General features: G+C 35.2%; 1 protein-coding gene across 6 annotated transcripts in view; it reads left to right on the top strand.

Moving 5' to 3' along the window:
* The window catches only part of NOX4 (NADPH oxidase 4), a 169,748-nt gene that overhangs the window by 63,667 nt on the left and 81,363 nt on the right, over positions 1-24,718 (top strand). For all 6 annotated transcript variants that reach the window (NM_001131440.1, XM_009246930.3, XM_054523572.2 and 3 more), the window contains 2 exon segments: positions 1,170-1,242; positions 12,049-12,129. In NM_001131440.1, coding sequence (NP_001124912.1) covers positions 1,170-1,242; positions 12,049-12,129 — 154 coding nt within the window.

Here is a 24,718-nt window from a genome sequence, read left to right as displayed (position 1 = left end):
AAGACTATCTCAGATGGGGTATTCAGGACTTACTGTTGCTTGTGAGAGTAAAGAAATGTAGCTTATTGACAGGATATTTAATTTGGTAATAATACAATACTAAAGGAAACCGCTGACACTTTAATTGTTTAGGATATTGTTTTTCAGTTAGCTATTCATTTTGGACATGCTGTATGTGCTAATGTTGGATTTGTAGCAATCTATCCTGCCATTATAATTTTGACAATATATTTGCACATTTTCTTCATTAAAAAAACAAATGTTATGCCATATCTGAAGCACTGATTTCAACATATTTATCATACTGAGAAGAAATATGTCTGCAAGTATTTTTAAAACGTCAACATTGTAGTTTATTCTAGAAATCTACAATTTTTGTTCTGTGTTTTGTGGTTTTTGAAAACACTTTAGGCTTTATTTTTTGTTTAAAATTATTCTAGGTAGTGAAGCCTAAAAGCAGTTAATTGAAATTGAAACTGAAGGCACTACTTAGTTTCATAAGAGGAAGGAGAGCATAAGGGAGATTTAGTGCTATGGTGGCTAAAACCAAAACAGAAAGGGTGCTGAATGTTAACCCTGTCCTGTTGCATTAATTACCTTTAGATATTTAGTGTATACCTTTAGAAGTGTATACCTTTAGAAGTAAGTACCTATTTGCATTCTGAGTAGAATATTTGGTAATAAAAAAATGGAATCTTCTATAAAATAGATAAAAGATCCTGATTGGTGTAAAAGACTTTGAAACTACTGATTTTAATAAGTTCTGGTGTTCTATACCACTGTAGAATGACTATAGTAAACAATAATGTATTATATGCTTTCAAATAACTAGAAGAAGGATACTGAATGTTCCCAATACAAAGTAATAATAAATGTTTGAGATGATAGATGGATATGCTAATTACTCTGATCTGATCAGTTTTACTTTATATGTATGGAAACATCACTATGTACTCCATTAATATGTACAATTATTATCTGTCAATTAAAGTTAATTAAAAAAATAAAAAAGTAAAAGGCTTGTTTGAGGGAGAACATACAAGTAGATATGGGATTTGAATTAGGCTTCCCACAGAACAGCACAGTATTTTGGATTCTAATGTAATCATTTTTTGTACTTTTTTCTCACTATTATTTAAGTAAAAATGTACTTCTGCACATTTTTATAGTTCCTGGCCTGACAGGGGTCTGCATGGTAGTGGTGCTATTCCTCATGATCACAGCCTCTACATATGCAATAAGGTAAGTGTCAGAGTCAATTATTTTGAGGTGCATATGTCAGGTTATTTAGAAAAAGTCTTGAGTAATCAAAGTGTATAACCATTGTAGTGTCCTGGTTAATGGACTATTCTGGGGAAGTATAGCTGTTTCTATACATGACTTCTTGTTTCTGAAAACTCTCTTTGTATTAGCTAATTTTCTGGTTTGGAAAGAAATTGTGTATGGAGACTGCATTTGATGACCAAAAGAATTAGAGTTCTTCAGAATTTGAGTATCTTTCTGAAGGACAGTGTATCTCTATGGGACACAGGATTTGAAATCAATGTGTACATATTGGGACCTTAGAAATTCCTAGGAATGTGTGACTTAAAATTACTTTATTTTATTATTTTATTTTTTTAAGATTTGACATTGTGATTTTATTTTATTTAATTTATTTTTTTATTATTATATTTTAAGTTCTAGGGTACATGTGCACAACGTGCAGGTTTGTTACATATGTATACATGTGCCATGTTGGTGTGCTGCACCCATTAACTCGTCATTTACATTAGGTACATATCCTAATGCTATGCCTCCCCCCTCGCCCCACCCCACAACAGGCCCCTGTGTGTGATGTTCCCCTTCCTGTGTCCAGGTGTTCTCATTGTTCAATTCCTACCTATGAGTGAGAACGTGTGGTGTTTGTTTTTTGTCCTTGGGATAGTTTGCTGAGAATGATGGTTTCCAGCTTCATTCATGTCCCTACAAAGGACGTGAACTCATCCTTTTTTATGGTTGCATAGTAATCCATGGTGTATGTGTGCCACATTTTCTTAATCCAGTCTATCATTGTTGGACATTTGGGTTGGTTCCAAGTCTTTGCTATTGTGAATAGTGCCACAATAAACATACGTGTGCATGTGACTCTATAGCAGCATGATTTATAGTCCTTTGGGTATATACCCAGGAATGGGATGGCTGGGTCAAATGGTATTTCTAGTTCTAGATCCCTGAGGAATCGCCACACTGACTTCCACAATGGTTGAACTAGTTTACAGTCCCACCAACAGTGTAAAAGTGTTCCTATTTCTCCACATCCTCTCCAGCACCTGTTGTTTCCTGACTTTTTAATGATTGCCATTCTAACTGGTGTGAGATGTTATCTCATTGTGGTTTTGATTTGCATTTCTGTGATGGCCAGTGATGATGAGCATTTTTTCATGCATCTGTTGGCTGCATAAATGTCTTCTTTTGAGAAGTGTCTGTTCATATCCTTCACCCACTTTTTGATGGGATTGTTTTTTTCTTGTAACTTTGTTTGGGTTCTTTGTAGCTACTGGATATTAACCCTTTGTCAGATGAGTAGATTGCAAAAATTTTCTCCCATTCCGTAGGTTGCCTGTTCACTCTGATGGTAGTTTCTTTTGCTGTGCAGAAGCTCTTTAGTTTAATGAGATCCCACTTGTCAATTTTGGCTTTTGTTGCCATTGCTTTTGGTGTTTTAGACCTGAAGTCCTTGCTATGCCTATGTCCTGAATGGTATTGCCTAGGTTTTCTTCTAGGGTTTTTATGGTTTTAGGTCTAACATTTAAGACTTTAATCCATCTTGAATTAATTTTTTATAAGGTGTAAAGAAGGGATCCAGTTTCAGCTTTCTACATATGGCTAGCCAGATTTCCCAGCACCATTTATTAAATAGAGAATTCTTTCCCCATTTCTTGTTTTTGTCAGGTTTGTCAAAGATCAGATGACTATAGATGTGTGGTATTATTTCTGAGGGCTCTGTTCTGTTCCATTGGTCTATATCTCTGTTTTGGTACCAGTACCATGCTGTTTTGGTTACTGTAGCCTTGTAGTATAGTTTGAAGTCAGGTAGTGTGATGCCTCCAGCTTTGTTCTTTTGGCTTAGGGTTGTCTTGGAAATATGGGCTCCTTTTTGGTTCCATAGGAACTTTAAAGTAGTTTTTTCCAATTCTGTGAAGAAAGTCATTGTTAACTTGATGAGGATGGCATTGAATCTATAAATTACCTTGGTCCATATGGCCATTTTCACAATATTGATTGTTCCTGTCCATGAGCATGGAATGTTCTTCCATTTGTTTGTGTCCTCTTTTATTTCGTTGAGCAGTGGTTTGTAGTTCTCCTTGAAGAGGACCTTCACATCCCTTGTAAGTTGGATTCCTAGGTATTTTATTCTCTTTGTAGCAATTGTGAATGGGAGTTCACTCATGATTTGGCTCTCTGTTTGTCTGTTATTGGTGTATAAGAATGCTTGTGATTTTTGTACATTGATTTTGTATCCTGAGATTTTGCTGAAGTTTCTTATCAGCTTAAGGAGATTTTGGGCTGAGATGATGGGGTTTTCTAAATGTACAATCATGTCATCTGAAAATAGGGACAATTTGACTTCCTCTTTTCCTAATTGAATATCCTTTATTTCTTTCTCCTGCCTAATTCCCCTGACCAGAACTTCCAACACTATGTTGAATAGGAGTGGTGAGAGAGGGCATCCCTGTCTTGTGCCAGTTTTCAAAGGGAATGTTTCCAGTTTTTGCCCATTCAGTATGATATTCACTGTGGGTTTGTTATAAATAGCTCTTATTATTTTGAGATATGTCCCATCAATACCTAATTTATTGAGAGTTTTTAGCATGAAGGGCTGTTGAATTTTGTCAAATGCCTTTTCTACATCTATTGAGATAATCATGTGGTTTTTGTCTTTGGTTCTGTTTATATGCTGGATTACGTTTATTGATTTGCATATGTTGAACCAACTTTGCATCCCAGAGATGAAGCCCACTTGGTGCTGCTGGATTCTGTTTGCCAGTATTTTATCGAGGATTTTTGCATTGATATTCATCAGGGATATTGGTCTAAAATTATCTTTTTTTGTTGTATCTCTGCCAGGCTTTGGTATCAGGAAGATGCTGGCCTCATAAAATGAGTTACGGAGTATTCCCTCTTTTTCTATTGGTTGGAATAGTTTCAGAAGGAATGGTACCAGCTCCTCCTTGTACCTCTGGTAGAATTTGGCTGTGAATCTGTCTAATCCTGGACTTTTTTTGATTGGTAGGCTCTTAATTATTGTCTCAATTTCAGAGCCTGTTATTCGTCTATTCAGGGATTCAACTTCTTCCTGGTTTAGTCTTGGGAGGGTGTATGTGTCCTGGAATTTATCCGTTTCTTCTAGATTTTCTAGTTTATTTGCATAGAGGTGTTTATAGTATTCTCTGATGGTAGTTTTGTATTTCTGTGGGATCAGTGGTGATATCCCCTTTATCATTTTTTATTGCATCTATTTGATTCTTCTCTGTTTTCTTCTTTAGTAGTTTTGCTAGCAGTCTATCAATTTTGTTGATCTTGTCAAAAAACCAGCTCCTGGATTCATTGATTTTTTGAAGGGTTTTTTGTGTCTCTATCTCCTTCAGTTCAGCTCTGATCTTAGTTATTTCTTGCCTTCTGCTATCTTTTCAGTGTGTTTGCTCTTGCTTCTCTAGTTCTTTTAATTGTGATATTAGGGTGTCAATTTTAGATCTTTCCTGCTTTTTCTTGTGGGCATTTAGTGCTATAAATTTCCCTCTACACACTGCTTTAAATGTGTCCCAGAGATTCTGGTGTGTTGTGTCTTTGTTCTCATTGGTTTCAAAGAACATCTTTATTTCTGCCTTCATTTCATTATGTACCCAGTAGTCATTCAGGAGCAGGTTGTTCAGTTTCCATGTAGTTGAGCGGTTTTGAGTGAGTTTCTTAATCCTGAGTTCTAGTTTGATTGCACTGTGGTCTGAGAGACAGTTTGTTATAATTTCTGTTCTTTTACATTTGCTGAGGAGAGCTTTACTTCCAACTATGTGGTCAGTTTTGGAATAAGTGCGATGTGGTGCTGGGAAGAATGTGTATTCTGTTGATTTGGGGTGGAGAGTTCTGTAGATGTCTATTAGGTCTGCTTGGTGCAGAGCTGAGTTCAATTCCTGGATATCCTTGTTAACTTTCTGTCTCATTGATCTGTGTAATGTTGACAGTGGGGTGTTAAAGTCTCCCATTATTATTGTGTGGTAGTCTAAGTCTCTTTGTAGGTCTCTAAGGACTTGCTTTATGAATCTGGGTGCTCCTGTATTGGGTGCATATATATTTAGGATAGTTAGCTCTTCTTGTTGAATTGATCCCTTTACCATTATGTAGTGGCCTTCTTTGTCTCTTTTGATCTTTGTTGGTTTAAAGTCTGTTTTATCAGAGTCTAGGATTGCAACCCCTGATTTTTTTTTGTTTTCCATTTGCTTGGTAGATCTTCCTCCATCCCTTTATTTTGAGCCTATGTGCATCTCTGCACGTGAGATGGGTTTCCTGAATACAGCACACTGATGGGTCTTGACTCTTTATCCAATTTGCCAGTCTGTGTCTTTTAATTGGAGCATTCAGTCCATTTACATTTAAGGTTAATATTGTTATGTGTGAATTTGATCCTGTCGTTATGATGTTAGCTGGTTATTTTGCTTGTTAGTTGATGCAGTTTCTTCCTAGCATCAATGGTCTTTACAATTTGGTGTGTTTTTGCTGTGGCTGGTACTGGTTGTTCCTTTCCATGTTTAGTGCTTCCTTCAGGAGCTCTTGTAGGGCAGGCCTGATTGTGCCAAAATCTCTCAGCATTTGCTTGTCTGTAAAGGATTTTATTTCTCTTTCACTTATTAAGCTTAGTTTGGCTGGAAATGAAATTCTGGGTTGAAAATTCTTTTCTTTAAGAAAGTTGAATATTGGCCCCCACTCTCTTCTGGCTTGTAGAGTTTTTGCCAAGAGATCTGCTGTTAGTCTGATGGGCTTCCGTTTGTGGGTAACCTGAGCTTTCTCTCTGGCTGCCCTTAACATTTTTTCCTTCGTTTCAACTTTGGTGAATCTGACAATTATGTGTCTTGGAGTTGCTGTTCTTGAAGACTATCTTTGTGGCATTCTCTGTATTTCCTGAATCTGAATGTTGGCCTGCCTTACTAGATTGGGGAAGTTCTCCCGAATAATATCCTTCAGAGTGTTTTCCATCTTGGTTCCATTCTCCCCCGTCACTTTCAGGTATACCAATCAGACGTAGTTTTGGTCTCTTCATATAGTCCCATAATTCTTGGATGCTTTATTCATTTCTTTTTACTCTTTTTTCTCTAAACTTCTCTTCTTGCTTCATTTCATTCATTTGATCTTCAATCACTGATACCCTTCTTCCAGTTGATCAAATCGGCTACTGAAGCTTGTCATTCATCATGTAGTTCTCATGCCATGGTTTTCAGCTCCATCAGGCCATTTAAGGACTTCTCTACACTGGTTATTCTAGTTAGCCATTCATCTAATTTTTTTTCAAGGTTTTTAGCTTCTTTGCAATGGGTTCGAACTTCCTCCTTTAGCTCGGAGAAGTTTGACCGTCTGAAGCCTTCTTCTGTCAACTTGTAAAAGTCATTTTCTGTCCAGCTTTGTTCCATTGCTATTGAGGATCTGTGTTCCTTTGAAGTGGGAGAGGCACTCTGATTTTTAGAATTTTCAGCTTTTCTGCTGTCTTTTCCCCATCTTTGTGGTTTTTTAAATCTACCTTTGGCTTTTGATGATGGTGACATACAGATGGGGTTTTGGTGTGGATGTCCTTTCTGTTTGTTAGTTTTCCTTCTAACAGTCAGGACCCTCAGCTGCAGGTCTGTTGGAGTTTGCTGGAGGTCCACTCCAGACCCTGTTTGCCTGGGTATCAGCAGTGGATGCTGCAGAACAGCAAATATTGCTGAATAGCAAATGTTGCTGCCTGATTGTTCCTCTGGAAGCTTCGTCTCAGAGGGTTACCCGGCCGTGTGGGTTGTCAGTCTGCCCCTATGGGGGAGTGCCTCCCAGTTAGGCTACTCGGGGGTCAGGGACCTACTTGAGGAGGCAGTCTGCCCATTCTCAGATCTCAAATTCCGTGCTGGGAGAACCACTACTCTCCTCAAAGCTGTCGGACAGGGACATTTACGTCTACAGAGGTTTCTGCTGCCTTTTGTTTGGCTATGCCCTGCCCCCAGAGGTGGAGTCTACAGAGGCAGGCAGTCCTCCTTGGGCTGTCATGGGCTCCACCCAGTTTGAGCTTCCCTGCCGCTTTGTTTACCTAATCAAGCTTCAGCAATGGCAGGCGCCCCTCCCCTAGCCTTGATGCCACCTTGCAGTTCCATCTCAGACTGCTGTGCTATCAGTGAGCGAGGCTCCGTGGGTCTGGGACCCTCCCAGCCAGGCGTGGGATATAATCTCCTGGTGTGCTGTTTGCTAAGACCATTGGAAAAGCACAGTGTTAGGGTGGGAGTGACCCTATTTTCCAGGTGCCATCTGTCACAGCTTCCCTTGGCTAGGAAAGGGAATTCCCTGACCCCTTGCACTTCCCAGGTGAGGCGATGCCTTGCCCTGCTTCAGCTCATGCTCGGTGAGCTGCACCCACTGTCCTGCACCCACTGTCTGACAAGCCCTAGTGAGATGAACCCAGTACCTCAGTTGGAAATGCAGAAATCACCCATCTTCTGCGTTGCTCACGCTGAGAGCTGTAGATTGGAGCTATTCCTATTCGGCCATCTTGGAACCCTTGTTAAAGTTATTTTAAAGCTATTTTCCTGATATGAGTTTGTCTTGCTGTAAATTAACTTGACATTCTATACAAAACTTTGGAGAAAGTGTTGGTTTGCATCTGCTAAAATAACAAATTATCTGCATTCATATTGATTGTTATAGTTAAGAGATTTTGAGCAAGATCAGATATACATTTTCAGGAGCACTTTCACATGTCCTTTCTGATGGACACATTCAGTTTTTCAGAATATTTATAGTGTTGATGCTTCTGAATAAACTTTTTAGTTAAAGAAAGCAAAAAAAGGAATGTAACATGTATTTCCTCTAGTCTTCAAGAATCTCCAGTTGTTCTACTTGAGATGTGAAATTTAACAAAAACACAGAAATGTATATATATATAAGCTTTGAAAGTAATTGTCAAATAATATACTTAAATGAAACTGACTTTGTACTTTTTAACCTTTGTGTGCACACATACACACACCCTAAAATTTCACAAGTCTACCCACTACCCAAAGATTAATACTGTACATATGTAGTGTATTTTTATAGATTAAATCCTTCTTGCTCTTCTTCACTAATTCCCCTCCTCCTACCCCTAAATCATTTTTTTCTCTCTTATATACCTATGTATTTTACCAAAATAGGACCATATTAGAGTATTACTTTTAATTTGCTTTTTGCCTAAATTTATATTACGAACATTTTTTACATTAATAAATATTCTGTTATTATTCTCTTTACTGATGGCACAGCACATCGCAATATAGGTCTTTATACGTTATTTTCCCAGACCCCTATTACTAAATGTTTTGGGTAGATTTTTTTTTTTTTTTTTTTTGGTATTTCAATTTTGAAACAAACACCCCCATCCATAAGTCTTTGCATGCTTTTTCAATGATGTCCTAAGGAAAAATTTTTAGATGTAGAATAGCTGAGTGAAATTGTAAGAACACTTTTAAACCTCTTCATAAGAATGAAAAATTGGTGTACAGAAAGGCAACTCACTAACATTAGTACATGAGAGTGCCAATTTTGTGGGGAGCAATTTTATTTTATTTAGATAGAGGAATCATTAAAAAAACTCACTTTTTCAATTTTAGGAATTCTTGAAGGAAAATTAAAGCATGTGACATACTTATTTTAAAATCCTTGAGGTATAGTTTTGTCAAATGGAATAAAAAGATCAGCTTCTATCCTGAGCTGAACTTTTACATTTGCTCTCATAAACAATTTAAGCACTTCTTAATCTTCAGTGTTTTTTATGCTTTGTTTAAAATTTGTTTAAACAAGATTATAACACCTATTTGCTTTTCTGTATTATCGTTAGACTCATGAAATTCTTAAATGAATCGTGGAGACAGATACCTCTTTTATTTTACCTTTTCTTTTTACCAGTAAGAAACTAAAGCATTAGACAAATCAAGTGAATAAGTAAGTCCCCAGTGTTTGATTTCTGATAGTGAAATGTAGCCTCCTAATTCAAGGAGAGTTCAATATGGGTCAATCTATTAAAATAATTAATGTATCCTATTATCAGATGACAGCAATACATTTTCTCATCTCAATTGATTTTAAAATGGCAGTTACTAATATGAACTCAAATTTTGACTTACAATAATCAGAGTAAATAAGCTAAAAATTAAAATTATTTCCATTGTAGAATTAAAAAATGTAAAAGCCAGAATTGGGGTTATACTCAACAGTGAAACACTAGATGTATTTCTAAGAAAATCAGGAAAAAAGCAAAAGTATTTTTAATTCTACCAATATTTACATATAGTAAAAAATGAAACATTTGGAATTATTAGAAAAAATGCAACAATAAATTACCATTATTTCCAGAAAAGTAGATATCTACTTTTCTGGAAATAATGGTAATTATTAGGTTTCTAAGAGAATCCAAGAGAATTATGGAAAAATTTGGTGTTAACACTGAGTAAAAGAGTTTAAAAAGGTAATTAAATATAGAGCAAATATAAAAATAATCCTTCTGTTAACTACAATTAGTTTGAAAAATTGAATAAAATAAAAATATACCACTCAAAATTGCAGCAAAACATGTAATATCTGGAGACTAAGGAAATATGTTCACTGAGAGAAACGTGGAGATTTGAATAAAGGCTGTATACTATAAAGATATAGTTCTTCCTTAATTATTAGATTATTTTTTGAGACAGGGTCTTTCTCTCTCATCCAGGCTGGAATACAGTGATAAGATTACAGCTCACTGCAGCCCCAACCTTGACCTCCCAGGCTCAAGTGATCCTCCCACTTCAGCCTCCCTAGTAGCTAGGATCATGAGCACACACCACCATGCGTAATTTTCTTTTCTTTTCTTTTCTTTTCTTTTTTTTTTTGTAAAGTCAAGGTTTCAATATGTTGTCCAGGCTGTTCTCAAACTCCTGGGCTCAAGTACTCCTTCCGCCTCTGCCTTTTAAAGTGTTGGATTACAGGCATTAGCCAACATGCCTGACCCCTCAGTGTTTCTTTTCTTTTTTTTTTTTTTTTTTTTAAGGAGTTTTGCGATTTCAATAACATTCTCAGACAGGTTATTTTGTTTGTTTTTTTAATTTAGCAAAGTGATCCCAAAGTTTGTCTGGGGTACATCCAAGTACATATTTCAAAAGAGGAGTAAAAGGAGGGATGTGCCTTACTAAACATTAAAATGATTAAACTTCAGTAACTTAAAAGAGAATGGGACTTACTTGCAAAAATGACTAACACATTGAACCAAGGGACAAAGTCAGTAAAAAGCTCTGTAAATGACCTTGCAATATATAAGAACCTACTAGATAATAAAGGTGACATTACAAGCTTATGAGGAAAGTAAAGTTTAAGCAAATGTAGGTCTAGCTAAATTACACATATTAATTAAAAATACTCTATAGAAATGGGTAATGATTTTGAACAGAAAGGTCACAGAAGAATTAAAAGTGAGTAACACACATATGAAATAATACCCCATCCTACTTATAAAAAATAATGAAAACTTACAAAATTTAGTCTGAGTTTTTGGGAAACAGGCACTCCTAGCCTACTGTTGGGTTTGTAATTAATAAATATATTTTTAGAGGGCAATTGGCAGTGTGTATTAAAAGCATTACAAATGTGTATCCCTTTATTTTGCAATTCAAATTCTAATGGTTTTGATTTTAAAAAGAATCAGAGAGTCAAGCACTGTGGCTTATGCCTGTAATCCCAGCACTTTGGGAGACTGAGGCAGGTGGATCACGAAGTCAGGAGTTCGAGACCAGCCTGGCCAACATGGTGAAACCCTATATCTACAAAAATACAAATATTAGCTGGGCATGGTGGCGAGCGCCTGTAATCCCAGCTACTCAGGAGGCTGAGGCAGGAGAATCACTTGAAACCAGAAGGTGGAGGTTGCAGTGAGCTGAGATTGCAGCACTGCACTCCAGCCTGGGCAACAGAGCAAGACTGCATCTCAAAAAAAAAAAAAAAAAAAAAAAAAAATCAGAACTTTGTTTATGTTGCAAGGGATGGTAATGATATTGTTTATGATAGCAAATACTATGAGTGGAGTAAATGTAAAGCAATTGCTTGCTGCTTAAATAAGGGTTTCTCTAAGAGTCTATGAGAAGCATCAGATTCATCTAGGAAGCTTTTGTAAATATCTGCCCTCTACTTCCAAGATTCTAATATATGAAATCCACCCTGGACATATGAAGTAAAATGACTGTTTCTCTTTTACTTCTCTCAAACATTCTGTAGATTATGCTTATCATTCCCTGTCTTTTCAGTGTCTTTGTCCTCCCCCAGAGCAGTAACATTGAGGTATCATTCTTGTTACGCTGTCCAGGAAAAAATATAACACTTTGGTCATCATCTACTTCATTTATCTCTTTTTGAGTTTTCCTTGAACTACTCTCAAAATATGTATTGAAAGAGGAGCTTTGGTTGTTTTGGAAATTATTTGAAAATTAAGAATATTGATAAAGTAATAGCCAATGTACATATTAGCAGACTACTATCTGCTTCTTAGCCTTGTATCATAATAACTTGAAAATAAACAACTTAATTTTATTATTTCCATGTGTCTTTATTTGAAATACAACGAACTTACAAAATGATAAAATCTTACTCATAATTTTTGTCAGTTCTCTCTATATAGTGTGTTAATACTTTGGTATTAGTAGATGAATATGATGTACTCGTATTTTAGCTTTCTTAAATTGTGAGATGTTTGAAATGATACATGGTATTTTTGATATTTTTAGTAAAATGGAATGTAAAGTAGCATTAAAATGAGTGTATTTGTTTTTGCAGAGTTTCTAACTATGATATCTTCTGGTATACTCATAACCTCTTCTTTGTCTTCTACATGCTGCTGACGTTGCATGTTTCAGGGTAAGTTTATACATATATGTATTTAAAACCATTTGTGCCCCAAAATGGGTTAATGAAAGACAATTCTATAGGAAATTTCATAGGAGGTGGTAAAAGTGTCAAGAGTGGAAGAAATAGTTTCTCCACTATTGAGGATAGTGTCAAGAGTGGAATTGAGGATAGTGTCTAGAATGGAAGAAATAGTTCTATTTTTAGCATAGCATATTGTAACAAAACCAGTATAAAGTATACTAAATTTAAAAGCTAGAATTACTTCTCCCACAACCTTTTAGTTTCTAAATCTTCCTATGGATATATCCTAATATCTTCTAAAGGAAAAAATTTAAGAATGAAGAACATCAGGAATATATTTTAGTATTTGTATTCCCTGAAACTGTCCTGCTAAAGCAAGATTTACAACAACGGAATTTCCAGTTTTTCATTTTAAAAGTTCTACAGGAAGTAATACTTGCAGAGAGAGCCAAAGATTTAAAATAACCAAAGAAAAGGATTTGTCAAAATCACCAAAGGAAAAAAATTCATAAAGTGAAAAAATAATGTATCCTAAGCTTATTACAAAGAGTATACCTAAAGTATTCCAAAAGTATGTGTACCCAAGCAGTATACTCAAAAGCATGGTGCTTAAAACAATACATGAAGAGAGATGAAGAAAATAATGTATTTTTGTATATGCATATGTATGTATGGCCACCAGCAGTGAACTTGGTGGCTTTGGCGTGACATTCACACCTGCATGACATAATAGGTCTGGCAGCAGGTTTACTTGGTTTAGCAGGATACAGGGCAGGACACACAGAATGTCAACAGGATAATGCCAGGTGCTTATTAAGTAGGAGTCCCTATAGTTGCTTAGAAGCATTTACCCCCACTCCTTCATGTAGCAACTCTGTTTTAAGATAAGAAGCCCATGTGGGTAGGCATGGTCTACCTTGCATTGGGTAAGGCTCATTCCTACTCCACAGGAACCTGTGTCTTGGGAACAGTGTAGGTCCCCTCAAGGGATGCCCTTGGGATCAAGAACACACTGTACACAAGGAGGCTGACGTCTGTGAGGCCCAAAATGATTTCGTGGTTCAATCACAGTCCTTTCGGTCCAGATGCATTTCACCGATAATAAACAATGTTGCTGGTAACAGAGCTGACGTTCCCTATTTTTCTTAACCTGAAATATTTCCAGGCAAACAATTTGAAGAAAGGTTCAGACCTTTGTTTAGTTCTTTCTTCAGAATGTTTTATAATGTAATTTATCAGTACAGTGGGTCATTTACATTGTCGATATATTTATTTCAGGGTACATATTCAAAATGTTGCTTTGGTTTTTTTCCCCCTGATTCTGGAGACTGCTGGTTAAGACAGCAGTATCAAATGGGTTTATCCCATATGTCCTGGTTAGCTTTGTTCAGTACCAAGGTTCTAGAACACATAGTTGTAGAGCACTGGAAACATGGCCACACATTATAACTAATTCTCTGGACCCTCAGGGCACCAAGAAAGCCCTTGGTAGAGCAAAGTCTGCTTTACATTCTGCTCTTTAAATGGGACTGGTTACCTGTCCAGGGCTATGCTCCTTAAGAAGACTATGAATAACCAGATACCACTAATGATAATAACAGTAATCTAAAATAGTTACATAATGCTTACTATATGCTAAGTATAAATTCAAAATGCTTCTGATACTTTGTTATTAAATGCTCAGACATTTATGAGAATAAATAATATTGTTAAACCTCTTTCAGAAGTGGGAACACTGATGTTTAGAAAGATTAAGTAATTTGCTGAAGTTTACTTAACTGATGGATCCTAGATTCAAACCTAGGCATTCTAATTCAGAAACTCCTAAGTTTTTACAACAGAGCTCTATTTTTTTGGAGAGGTCTGTACTTCTGAGAATTTGATCTTAGTATTTGTTTAAATGCCTTTATTTTGACTTCTTTGAGATTGTGATCTGTCTATTCATCTATGTATCTATATCAGATAGATATACAAAAGAAAAATGCAATCATTTATTAGTATAATTATATATTATTTTACCTTTATGTTTTACTAAATTAAAACTCTGAAAAAAAACTATTTCTTTGTAAATCAAAATAGTGTCAATTTTTTTTAGAGGATCAGCAGTTCAAACAGACTTCTTTTTAAGGAGGAGGATTACATTGAGAGTTCTTTACTTTTTTGGAAGTAAAAGGAATGCATATTGAAATTTTGATTTTTACTTTTATAGAACAAGCATCACAGAAAGTGACTTTAATTTATACAGAGAAATAGTAGGCATCTATAGGATGAATTATATATAATCAATCAATTATTAAACTAAATTAATATGTATTTATTTATTATGGGTAGAAATGAAGAAAGCAATTATTCTAACTTTGAAACATGTCATGCAACCCATACATAATACAATAAGCATTCTACAGTGCACATTTTTTCCAGGAAATTTAATTTTTTAAAAAGCAACATAGATATGCTTCTCGTATGAGAAATGTTACTACTGATAACATTTTACCATTTTCTCAAAATTAAAAAAAATCTATATTGATGAAGGATTGGCTTATAATTAAGTCTATTTATTTGTGCAAATGTTGGAAACAGGCATATTTTTACTTCTGAAATACCTAGATAACTTTGTTCTTTAACTTTTGGTTATATAAATAAAGTACAGTTGTTCAAAGTAAATTTCTTGGATTTATATTGAAATTTCTGTTCAACAGTATGCTTTAGGTCTGAACAGAAAATCACTATTTGCTTAGCATTAGCTTCTCTGTCCATCAATGTGGTAAGTATCATAAGGTAAAGAAGAGCAATATATTGCATGATCTCTAGTCATCCAGCATTGATCATTGATCTGGAATTTTGAAAAATCAATTGGAAAAGCTAGACATATTATAAAACTGCATATGTTTAAAATGTAAACATTCATGTGTTATTTACATGAATGCTAGCAATTCAGAGAATTATCAGTGTGGGCTAGAAATTTTAGAAAATATTAGGCTTCAAAGATGAGGTGATTAGACATTGTTGACTGGTTTTTCTACCTAAGCAGACTTTTACAGTACGAGAAGTTGCTTCATATGATTTTCTAAGGTTATTTTTTTTTCATAGAATCTTAAATTTTAAAGGAAGCTGAAAAGATATCTTGATCAAGCCTCTTTTAAGCTCCTCTACAATATATCTACTAAGTCAGTGCCTAATTTTGAAGATGTCCATTTTGTCTTAGGGGAAGTTCTAATTCTCACGATGTTCTTTCTTTTTTGGTTGGAATTATTTTACTGTAATTTCTGTCTAGCTATTAAAAGTCTGTGATTCTGGAGGCCATGGAAGTTAAGTTGCCCACTTTTCCAAATTCTATTCATCTGTTTCTTACATTGTGATATTTCAGATCTCAATTTTCTGAACTGTCTCTTTGAATATATTAACAATTAATATTAATTGAATGTTTCTCTTTTACTAACATTTGCTCTCATTAAATCCTCCTAACAACCCTGTAAATTTATTATTATTATTCTCAATGTTCAGCTGAGAGAATAGGAACAGTGAGAGATAAGTTGCTGAGGGCCATGGCTAGTAAGTAGATTTCCAGTTTTAACCCAGGTATCAGGTACCACAATTCACATTCTTAACCACTAAGTTATGCTGGCACCCGTTTGGCAACACTTCTCTGTATCCCTTTTAAAACTTCCACCAAACTAAATGTTCTTGGAGTATGTGATCTGATTTTGGCAGAGTGAAAGTCTCACTTTCTTCGCTACAAATATTGCAATCGGTATTATTTAGAACCCAAATTTTTTGTTCCATGATTATCTGTGCCCTTGGCTTAACCTGGTTTTCATTCTTGTTGTATATTTTAGCAATTCTCTTCATTTATAAATCGTTGCATGCCACCCTCAAAAGATGACATTTCATGTACACTAAACTAGGTGTTTATTTTCAGTGTTAAAATATGTATTTAAAATACATTAATTTTCTTCTCCAAGATGTTAATACAGCATAGAAGTTAAAAGATATATCACTTAATACCTGTATGAGCTTGGCAGATAATTTGTCCTTGCTTGTTGTTAGCAATTAAATGGGATTAATAAAATCACTTTATCATATTGTTGTCTTGGGTTTAAATAAGGTAATGCAGCAAAGTAGGCAGAATATAGACATACTCAATAAATGTTAATAAGAACAAATTATACTAGTACCAATACTAATAGCTTTGTAAGAATGACACTCCACATTTAACTTTGAAAAATCAGGTTTTTTGATAAAGACACAACACTTTTGAAAAGCCCAGATTTTCTTATCAGCAAAGTAATTTGTTGAACATACTGAAAACTACTTAAGAGCTCAAAGGAATATTCCTTGATATGGCAACAATCATAATATTCTAAGGTCTCTAAAATTCTATTGATTTTTAGCAATAAAGGTTTATCTTTGCAAAACAAGCCTTCCTCCTGAGGAATTTTTTGTTTTAATTTTTAATATACCTTTTTAGGAGGTTACTATTGGTGTGCTTGCATTAAAGATATTTAATTCCTAAGATACCTGGTGAAAACAAAACAAAACAAAACAATTTCCTCTTTCCAAACATGTATAGAACTGGTATCTCTTTCCTCATTTTCTTTTGAAAAACTCAGAAGGAGATGCATATTCTCTGCTATTCTCACTTACTGATAAAAAGGATATTGGAGGGAAAATAAATTATGAATGTCACAGAGCCTCTGCTTAAGAGCCTAACCCAGCTCCTTTTGAAGAAATGTGGAGGGAATGCATTGTAAATGAGATTTGGCACCTTAGCTTCTGCAATCTTTCCATAGTCAACACTCCCACTGGCTTTAGCTTGGAGAGTGCTGTGTGGGTGGTGATTGTATTTTATGTCTTTATTTAAGTGAGTGAGAGAGACCATAATGTGATAATTCTGGAAATGATAGAGGGGAAGGTCCTCCTCAAATGTTTGGATGGCAATGACAGCACATTAATAGTGTAAATTTTTTTTTGTGCTAGCTCTGCTGCACTTCTCAGATCTTTTTATTATATGAATGATACCTGAATTATTCTTTTAAGCAGAGCTCTTTGCCATTTGGTACTACTTGTTAGCAAGAGTTAATCATAGAGCATGATTTATATTCTACTTGAATCATTTTTTTTTCTAGGAAATCTAAAAGGAGTATTTTTATGTGCATGTTTTTAAAAACATTTATTCTTTATGCCAGGGGAACACAGTGGGCAGGCTTTGTCAACAGTGACATTAATGAACCCCCGGTAGTGTCATAGGCAGATAGTTTAACGGGGAGCATCACAGGAGTTTAGACTCAAGACGTTAACCAGGGTTAGACAGATATTGTGGGGGTCGGCTTATTGTGCTGACTGGAAAATAACCTCCCTCTATTATGGCCTCGGGCCTCAGAAGAAGGACAATAAGGATATACTGTTAGGGGATAGAGATATTTGTGCAATGCAGTGAAGCGTTAAGGACTGCTGATACCCAAGTATCTCCTCTTTTAGAAGCCCCTTTCGTGGAAGTCTTTCTTCACCCACACTGATGTGGCAGAGGGAAAAGCTTGGTCATCTTGCTACTGGTGGGAGGCACTTGCTCCTCTTGGAAAGTCAAATTGAATTTTGAATGGAAGGCCCACAAGTTGTATTTTAAACAATCCTGTTCTAGTACTGAGGGAGTAAATTTTTACTTTCCTCTACATTCTTTTCAGCTTCCCATTTCTTGCCTGTACATTTGCAGTGACTTTGTAATTTATTGTCCAAACCAGATACTTTTGAGAATGAATGGGGATGCTATTGATAATTCAGCAGTGGCTATAGAAAAACCAGGTCATATAGGTATTCTACCTATTCCTAGGCAGTGGGGAAAGTTTTAAGAGAGGCTAATGCACTGTTTTAATGTAGACTTTGAGCTAGAGCCACAAAAGGAGTCCTTACCTTGAATAGGGGCTCTGCGTGTGTATTTGAGAAACAACCTTCAAATAATACACACTGTAGGTTTGCCTAGCTTTGTCTCACTTTAGAGATTATAATTAGATGTCCACTACCATGGTCATTAGAAGGCTGAGGATTTGGGTGTTCATGACAGTGGGTAAAATCTTTTATAAACTCTCTGTCACTGATACAGATGACCTGTTCTAATACTTCCTAGATGCCTAGTTTCTAATGAGTCTGGCATACTCGTTATCAGTTTGGTGCCCATTATTTCTATCACAAAATTCTACTTCTCCTTCCATAGGATAGGTGTTTTTAACATGGCTCCATAATCCCTAGGACTCATTGAATGGATTCAGGGATTCATTAATTCCTGAAATACATACACACATCTATCTGCATATTTAAGTATATGTTTAATTTTGAGACACATTTGTATATTTTTATATAAAACAAGTTTCTCAACTTTCATTAGATACCCTAAAGTTTGTGTGGTCAAAAATGTTTCAAAAAATATGGAACTGAAGTTTTTAAAGCTAGATTTTAACCAAAGAGCTATAATATCTAATATCACATTGACACATTTTATATAGCCTGCTTCAGTTTTATTTAGAGTTAGAAACACTGCATTGTGGGAAAAATAAAAGCCACTGGGGCATTTTTTTCTTCCATGAAGGCTACTGGAAAGAGAACTTGACAAATATAATGAACAACTTAACAATTGCATTATCATTTTAGAGGATAATAATTATACTATTCAAATAATTCTCTAGTTTTAGATAATGTTGAATATGTGACAGGGACTATTCTTAGCACTTTACACACACACACACGCACACACACATTAATTTTTTGTTTGTTTTTAATATGCACAGTACTATAAGTTCTTCTATCATTTCTATTTTACAGATGGGGAATTGAAGCATGAAAGATTAGATTAAATAACTGTCCAAAGTCACACAACTAATAACTGAAAAAACTAAGATTGAGCCCATGAAGTTTGACCCCTGAATTTAACTTCTACCCTTTTCTTGAGTTATTGAATTATTTATTCGTCATTTAGAAAGTACCCTTGCTTATGAATGAAAAATATTTATGTTATGTAAAAATCTAGGATATATTTTTCTATTTATCCATGTAAGTTGGTGAGTATATATACATATATGTTTGCCTGTTTTGAATAAGAAGTTCAATTTTGATTCAGGGTACATAGATTTCAAGGTTTTGAAGGTGAAATCTAACTAGCTCCCAGAAAATGGAGTAAGAAGAAAATGGCTTCTTTATGGTGCTGCCTGATAAATGTTTCCTAAAATGTTTGACCTTGTTAAGATACGTAATAATATGATAACTTTATAATATAATGTAATCACTTTATAATAAATCTAATAATAAAATTATATTTATGTGATACTTTACTTGCCAGAATTCTCCCATGTAACCTGAAAATAACAATGAAGAAGACTAGGATTTAGACTGGAGCAGATAAAAATGCTGTGGAAGAGATATTCTTATCAGTATTTTATTGCCAGTGTGTCTTTATAAAAGGATTAAGTCAAAACATAGCAAAGAAAGCAATGGGGAAAAGACATTATTCATCATATAGAAAAATCAATTAAGTCCACAGATTTCCAAAACCCATACCTTTTAGAATTTTGCTATGAATTTTCTCTAAATATTAGATTACCCATCAAGTTATTACTCAAATGTGAGGGATGAATTTGATAATGGAATTCCAAAGTAAATACATAAACGAACCCAAGTAAACATGCAATTTGTGAATTACCATAGTTTCGCTATCCCACACATTTTGGTATTTTGACTTTAAATATAGTGAAACAAATGCCCTAGGTTATAGTAGTGAAGAAACAGGATTGATTCCTAGAAGATCACTTATCTTAGACAAATCAGTTTTCTATAGAGCTTCCTGATTTGTGCAATAAAGAAAAATAATTGTATCTCCCAGGCCTATTAGAAGATAAATATTAGCTATTGTTCATAAAATTGACACTATACACACACATATATATACACATATATTTTTATTGTTGTCTATGTAATGTTCTCCATTTAAAAAACTTTTCTATTTTTAATTTTTATGAATACATAGTAGGCATATATGTTTATGGGATACATGAGATATTTTGATACAGACATACAATGTGTAATGATCACATTTGCATAAATAAGATATTCATAATCTCAAATATTTATCTTTTCTTTGTGTTACATACAAATTGTACTCTTTTCATTATTTTTTAATGTACATTATTGTTGACTCTAGTCATCTAATTATATTTTTATAACCAATATTCATCCCCACTTCTCCCCATCTCATTCGCAGCCTCTGGTAATCGTCATTCTACTCTGTCTTCACGAGTTCAGTTTTCATTTTTAGCTCCCACAAATAAGTGAGAACGTGTGAAGTTTGTCTTTCTGTGCCTTGCTTATTTCACTTAACACAATGACCTCAGTTACACCCATGTCGTTGAAAATGAGAGGATCTCCTTTTTGTGGCTGAATAGTATACCATTGTTATATGTAGCACATTTTCTTTATCCATTCATCTGTTGATGGATACTTAGGTTGCTTCAAAATCTTGGCTATTGTGACTAGTGCTACAATAAACATGCAAGTGCAGATATCTCTTCAATATACTGATTTCTTTTCTTTTGGGTATATACCTAGCAATAGGATTGCTGGGTTATATGGTAGTTCTGTTTTTACTCTTTTGAGGAACTTCCAAACTTTTCTCCATAAGGATTATGCTAACTTACATTCCCACTAACAGTGTATATGAGGGTTCCCTTTTCTCCAGGTTCTCACCAGTATTGGTTGTTGCCTGTGTTTTTAATATAAGCCATTTTAACTGTGGTGTGATAATATTGCATTGTAGTTTTACTTTGCATTTATCTGATGATGTGATGTTGAGCACCTTTTCATATACCTGTTTGCTATTTGTATGTCTTTTGAGAAATGTCAATTTAGATATGGTGCCCATTTTTAAATCTGATTATTAGATTTTTTTCTTACAGAGCTATTTGAGTTATTTATATATTTTGGTTATTAATCTCTTGTCAGGTGGATAGTTTGCAAATATTTTCCCCCATTCTTTGGGTTAGATCTTTACTTTGTTGATTGTATCCTTTGCTGTGCAGAAGCTCTTTAATTTGATGTAATTCCATTTGTCTATTTTTGCTTTGATTTTCTGTGCTTGTGGGATATTACTCAAGAAATCTTTGCCCAGTCCAATGTCCTGGAGAGTTTCCCTAGTGTTTTCTTTTAGAGGTTTCATAGTTTCAGGTCTTAGATTAAGCTTTCAATGAATTTTGATTTTTTTAATTTAGGAAGAGATAGAGATCTAGTTTCATTCTTCTGGTATGTTGTATTTCCTTTATCATGCATTTCAAAAAGTTTTAAAATTTCCTCAATAATTTCATCATTGACTCACTGGCTATCAGGAGTATATTGTAAAATTTCTGTGTATTTGTATAGTTTCCAAAATTCCTCTTATTGATTTCTAGTTCTATTACATTGTGGTCAGGAAAGGTGCTTGATATTATTTCAAGTTTTTGAATGTTTTGAGACATTTTTGTTACCTAACATATGATCCTTGAGAATGACCCATGTGCTGAGGAGAAGAATCTGTGTTCTGCAGCCATTGGATAAAATGTTCTGTAAATATTTATTAGGTCCATTTGGTCTATAGTGCAGATTAAGTCTGATGTTTATTTGTTGATTTTCTGTCTGAAAGATCCGTCCAATGCTAAAAGTGGAACGTTGAAATCTCCAGCTATTGTTGTATTTAAGTCTCTCTCTCTCTTTAGCCCTAATAATATTTGCTTTACGTTTTTGTGTGCTGCAGTTTTGGCTATATATATATTTACAATTGTTATATCATCTTGCTGAATTGACCCCTTTATCACAATATGATTTTTTTGGTCTCTTCTTATGGTTTTTGTCTTGAAATCTATTTTGTCTGATATTAAGTATAGCTTCTCCTCTTTCTTTTTGGTTTCCATTGGCATGGAATATGTTTTTCCATCTGTTTATTTTCAGTCTATGTGTATCTTCATAGGTGAAGTGTGTTTCTTGTAACCAGCAGATTGTTGGGTCTTTTTGTTTCTCCATTCAACCACTGTGTGTCTTTTGATTGGACAGTTTAGTTCATTGACATTCTATGTTATTGCTGATAAGTATGGCCTTTCTTGTACCATTTTCTTATTTGCTTTCTGAATGTTTTGTGGTCTTCTCTTTCTTCTTTCCTTCCATCCTGTCTTCCTTTTGGTGAAGGTGATTTTCTCTGGGGGTATGTTTCAATTTCTTCTTTTTCTATTTTTTATGTATCTGTTGTATGTTTTCTGATTTGTGGTTACAGTGAGGCTTGCAACAAATATAACCCACCTCAGGCCCACAGTGAGGTACTGCATAGCTACTGCCTATGTTCATTCAAGGCCCAAGGGCTCCTCAGTCAGGTTGTAGTGAATGCTTCCTGGCCTGGGACTTTTACTTCAGGATAATGCATTCCCCTCTGGCCCAGGGAGTGTCAAGAAATGTCATCTGAGAGCCAATGCCTGGAATCAGGGAACCTTGCTTGGTGCTCTACCCCACTGTGGCTGAATTGGTATGTAACCTGCAAGACAAAGTCCCATTCACTCTTCCCTTTCCTTTTCTCATGCAGAAGGAGTCCCTCTCCATAACAACCACAGTTGGGAATTTGCTGGGTCACACCTAAAGCCAGAACATCTCTCAGTCTCACCCAAGGCCCATGGCGAGTACTGCCTGGGTACCACTGCTGGTTATTCAAGGGCCAATGGCTCTTTAGGCAGAAGATGACTAATCTTGCCAGGACTGGGTCCTTCTCTTCAAGGCAGCAAGTTTCTTGCTTGCCTAGGGTGTGTCTAGAAATGTCATTCGATAGTTAGTGCCTGGAATCAGGGCCTCAGGCCTCTGCCCAGGGCCCTATCCTACTGTGGCTGAGCTGGCATCCCAGAGGCAGGACAAAGTCCTCTTTATTCATCTCTCTCCTCCCTTCAAGCAGAAGGAAGAGGTCTCTCCCAGAACTGTGAGCTGTGTTGCCTGGGCTTGGTAGAGAGGTGGTGCAAGCACTCTCTTGGCTACTCTGGCTAGTGTCTCACTGGGGTGTGTGCCCCCCACGTCACTGGCTGTGAGCCCTGCACAGCACCAGGACTTGCAAGGAATTTCAGTCCTTTAAACCTAAACTGCCTTTCAAGTTTATTTACAATCCCAGAGCACTTTAGCCCAAAATGGCAAGGCTTGCTGGGACTTAGGTTTTGACTGCTGGAATGGGCAATTCCTTTTTGACTAGGACTGGGTCTAAATGCTCCCTCTGTGGGCTCTGGCTGAGTTCTTCCTGGTGTTGCTTTTCATTGTGACAGGGCAACACTGAGTTCTCTTCTCTAACCTCCTTATGTATCTGTGAGTTCCAACCCAAAAAAGAAAAATAAAATAGAACATTGTGCCATATTCTAGGTAAACTATAGTGGTTTTGGGGATAGGAGTGTTTATTAACCATCTTTATGCAGGGAATCCCTTTCACATATCACTCACTCAGTATTTACTGGATGAAGCTGAATTGCATTAATTAGTTTAAGCTAGGAATGTGTTGTCCTTCTAGGCTCTTCCAATTTTCCTCAAGTATCAAGGCATTACAGATGACAATAAAGGATAATCTCTAAATTTGTTTAACTATAACTTGGACTGTCATTTTGTAACTATCATTTATATTTAGTCTTATCTAGGTAATTAGTTATTATGGCAACTAGTATATTGATTCCCATGCCAAAGGAATTAGCTTTTAAATCTTAACTATTTTGATTATATTGTAGACTAGCACATTTTTGTACAGGGTCTTTGTGCATCTCTGTGGCTAAAAATTCTGAAAGAAAAAAACCCATGCCTCTTATTTTATTTTACTTTATTTTTTTGAGACATGGTCTTTCTGTGTTGCTCAGGCTGGTCTCAAAAGTCTGGCCTCAAGTAATCCTCCCACCTCAGCCCCTAAGTGCTGGGTTTGCAGGCGTGATCGAGCGTACTCAGACCCAGCTCTCCTGATTTGTTTTATTTCACTTTTTAGTTCTTCAATTTTTCACTTAAATATATGGGGTGAAAAATATTATTGAATAATTAGATCTCTGTTAGATGGAATCCAAATTCTTCTCCTCCATAATATTTACATATTTTCAATATGTTAATAAATACAATGTCCTATATAACTATGATCTTTAAGATATAAAGTTTTTTTACCTTTATATCTTTTGTTTGCCAACTTCCAATTTTGTTTGCCAACTTCCAGTTTTTTATTCATTGGATTTTTAAATTTTATGTAAAAAGTAGTATTTCTCTATAGTAATTATGGACTAAGATCTTATGGTTTATTCACATTTGTTGATATTTTATGCTGTAAGCCAGTTGACAGTAGGGATTGAGGTCATGTGATATTTTCCCCATTAAAGATGCCTTATAGTTCTATAGTTTGTATGTATATATATCTGCTTATATACATAGATATAGTATATACAGAGCATTTTTATGTACACGAAGTCATTTATGCTATAAGTTGTATATATTAATGGATTTTCTTAAACTTCCAAACTGCGAGTTTATTTTTTCCCCAGTTTTGGAGATAGACCAAATACTTTTTCACATAATTTCC

Source organism: Pongo abelii, chromosome 9 (genome assembly GCF_028885655.2).
Source record: "Pongo abelii isolate AG06213 chromosome 9, NHGRI_mPonAbe1-v2.0_pri, whole genome shotgun sequence".
Classification (NCBI taxonomy): Eukaryota; Metazoa; Chordata; class Mammalia; order Primates; family Hominidae; genus Pongo; species Pongo abelii.
Note: the sequence above shows the minus strand (reverse complement) of the source record. Positions and strands in the feature narration are given on the sequence as shown.